The following is a 3,804-nucleotide window of genomic DNA, read 5'->3' on the forward strand; positions in this document are numbered from 1 at the left end:
ATTTTTTTGCACCAGAATTTACACACAGTTTGTGGAATTCTTTTTTAATATTGTTATTAGCAATTTTTATTGATATTCCATGTCAGGTTGTCTATTTCTTTGCAGAATCTTTAATTATTGGGACCCTTTGTATTATTGACTGCCATGCTTTATAGGGTGATTATGTGTGGTTGCATATGGTATGGCGGAATTGTGATAGCATCATTGTTCATCTTGTTCATGGTTCTGCTCCTTAGATACAGTTTCATGAAATACCCTACCGGGACAACATATCTAACTCTAGTTCCTGTTTCGTTGTGCTTGTATAGACTATAAGATACTAAATAACTGAATATTATGTTAAAAAAAATTAACAATAAAAACAGCAATGTATTAATTAATTACCATTATTTACCCTTTTAATTTATTGTCTCCTTTTTATTTTTATCACTTGAAGTTGGGAGTAGATCCTCTCCAGTGAAAAAAAACTGGATGATGTTAAGTGTTGAATCTAATCTTTTATTATTTTTTTTCTCTTATTTAATTTTAGTCACACTTATAAAATTAAAGGTGAGAGATCATACTTTATTCTCTCAAATATTTTTTTCACTGAAGAGGATCTATTTCCCTTTAAGCTAAGCTAACTAAGCAATATAATTGGATATTATTATCCAATCCCACAAAGGGGTATTATATAAACTCCAAGGGTTTGACACAACAATACATGGCATAACTAAAAGTTTGATACTTTATTAGAAACACATAAAATATATATCAAAAAGCATGGAGGAAAGCAAGAATATTATTAGTAGCAAAAACAATAGTAGTAGTAGAAAGGGTGGTAGCTTTAGATTGGGTTTGGGATCAAAAGATCATAGTGTGATTGAGCTTGGTAGCATTGACACACAAAGGCTCCTTCTAGAAGGTGGTGGTGGAGAGATGAGAGAAAAACAAAAGCCTCTCAAAAACACACTCAACCAAAGGCAAATGAAAACTCTCATTGCCTTATGTGACACCATCTTGCCTTCTATCAATCACAATAATCTTCATGGCTTCTCTGATGAATCTCTTTCTAACTTCTACAAAACTTCAGCTTCCATGGCTGGAACACCTCAACATGTATGCCTTCAATTTTATTATTCTTGTTTTGATTTCCCATTTTTATATTTAATTTGTTTCTCAACCCTAATTTGAATGATGGAGTCATGGAGAGGCTTTTTAAAATGTATTTTTAACCTTTTTTTTCTTTATGCATGTAAATTTTAGGAAACATTTCAAGTGCACCAGAAGTACCGGTGCTCCAGTTATTTTAATCGTTAATCTGAATTATAAAAAAATATATCATATATATTAATTAAAATCAATGGTTAAAACAACTGGTGCATCGATACTCCCCGATATACTTAAAATGTTTCCTAATAAATTTTAAATTGAAAAGTGAAAAAACATATTTAAATAATTATATATCTAACATTACCGTCGCTAAAAATATGTTATAAGATAGTAATTCGAAGAAATTTTTTTTTAAAAAAATGAGTTATAAAGTTATTGAAATTTTAAAATAACTCAAAGATTTGTTTAGTTGTGAGTTTATTATTAATTATATGGATATATGTGCAGGTTGGGGGAGTGATAAGTGAGAGATTGAAACATCCATTAACAAGGTTATTGAAGATAGGGTTATGGATGCTGTCTACATGGATTGGAACATTAATATTATGTGGGATGCCATGTCTCTCAAACAAGTTTCCTTTTATCCAAAGCTTCCCTGACCTCCCTCTTCATAAACGCCAAAAGATTCTTCAATCTTGGTCTCTTAGTTATTTTCGCCATCTTAGGATGTTTTTCAGAACCATCAAGCTTCTTACTCTACATGTCTTCTTTACTCAGGTAAACTAATTTAATTAATTTATTATTTAATACAATTTTGAATAATAAGCCCAAGGAATAGGTTTAATTACTCTGTTGGTCCTATAGTTTCGCGAAATTTTCAATTAGGTCCCTATAATTTTTTTCCTTTTAATTAAATCCTAAACCTCTAAAAAACAAAGTTCAAAATCTAATTTACAATAAAGAAAAATTATTAATTAATGTTGGTTATTACTAATTAAAAATAGTTTAATTACTCTGTTGGTCCCTATAGTTTCGTGAAATTTTCAATTAGGTCCCTATAATTTTTTTCCTTTTAATTAAGTCCTTGCACCAATTTTTCCTTTTATTTAGGTCCCTATACCAATTCTTTTTTTTTAGTTGGGTCCCTATAAAATTAAGCCGATTACTACTAAGAATGACTTAATTGAAAAAAAAATTTAGTGCAGGGACTCAATTAAAAAGAAAAAAAGTATAGGGACCTAATTGAAAATTTTACGAAACTATAGAGACCAACAGAGTAATTAAACCATTTTTAATTAGTAATAACCAACATTAATTAATAATTTTTCTTTATTGTAAATTAGATTTTGAACTTTATTTTTTAGAGATTTAGAATTTAAAATTTAAAATTTAACATAAAAAATTAACTCCTAATTCTAAAATTTTTAATAGCATATTTGTTAATGAATTTTCATATGAGGCTTGATGTTCAATAGTAGTAATAACTTGCTACTGGTTATTTAGCATGTCTTTAATTATTGATGATGCACAACTATATATTTTGTAAGCATACAAAAATTTAATGATGATAATTATAGTAATATAATAATATGTGTATAAAAGACCAATAATTATTTTGTATATGTGTATGATATGATAGGAGAAAATCCATGTGTATCACTTTATATATATATCAGCATCTCAATTTAATTCGTATGAAGATTTGTCACTGTTATGCAAGGTGTGTGTATAATACAAACAAGTTACATATAGATGGCACCTGCTTTATTAGTTTTGTCACTTTTCTAGTTTAATAATTTCCTTGATATTTTGTGTATACGTGGTGAAGATTTAATTAACTTAAAATAGTTTATCATTAACATACAATATTTGTGTATGTTGACATTATAAAAAAAAAAAAAGAATATTATTAACTATGTGATATGATTGTAGTTGGCAAGGGTTGGTGAATAATGCATGGTGATGTTAGTTGTTAGGTGTTTCTTTCTATCCATTTTCCTTTCCTATATATGTATGAGACTTTGGTGCTACATCAAATTAAAGCATAGAGTATATTTATTTACAACATGCATCAAATTGGACGTGACATACACTTACATTATTTTTCACCTAATCACTACTTCAAATACTAGAAACACTACTACACCAACCTTTTCTTTTTCAGTTCTTTTTTTTTTTTTAATTATAAAAAATATATATAATATATATAATTAAGATCAACCGTTAAAAATTACTGAAACACCGATATACCAGTAGATTTGAAAATTTTCCTATAGATTGAAAATATTTCGCTTTGAATTGGTACATTCTCATAGATCCTATATTCAAAGCCAAGGTAGGTCTACTTGCCAGCGTAAATTAATGAGGAGTTCATGTTCGTACACATTGAAATATGTGTGTTACTGATACCTAAAGAATCCTAGCACAAAAATTGGTAAGAGTAGATGTATGATTTTTTTGCTTGTAAAATCTAAGTTATGGTAGACAAACATTTATTGTCTTCTGTAGTACATCACAAGAATATTTATTACACAATAATAAGAAAAAAATATATATGATTCTTAGAAATCACATATATTAATTAAATTCTTTGTTTGGTCTATTTTTAAGACATATATAATCATATGCTATATTTATTTTTCAATCAGATTTTTATTTTTATTCTTTTTGTCGAAGCATTTATTATTTAATTTATTGCTCTTTTAATTTCTA

At 27.6% G+C, this 3,804-nt stretch overlaps 1 protein-coding gene across 1 annotated transcript in view; it reads left to right on the plus strand.

Annotated features, from left to right (window-relative positions):
• The window catches only part of LOC107642450 (long-chain-alcohol oxidase FAO4A), an 11,502-nt gene continuing 8,390 nt past the window's right edge, over positions 693 to 3,804 (plus strand). The window contains exons 1-2 of the mRNA XM_016345810.2: positions 693 to 1,098; positions 1,600 to 1,869. Of these exons, the coding sequence (XP_016201296.1) occupies positions 763 to 1,098; positions 1,600 to 1,869 (606 nt within the window). The 5' untranslated portion in view covers positions 693 to 762. The remainder of the gene's footprint in view (positions 1,099 to 1,599; positions 1,870 to 3,804) is intronic.

This window comes from Arachis ipaensis, chromosome B05 (assembly GCF_000816755.2).
Source record: "Arachis ipaensis cultivar K30076 chromosome B05, Araip1.1, whole genome shotgun sequence".
Classification (NCBI taxonomy): Eukaryota; Viridiplantae; Streptophyta; class Magnoliopsida; order Fabales; family Fabaceae; genus Arachis; species Arachis ipaensis.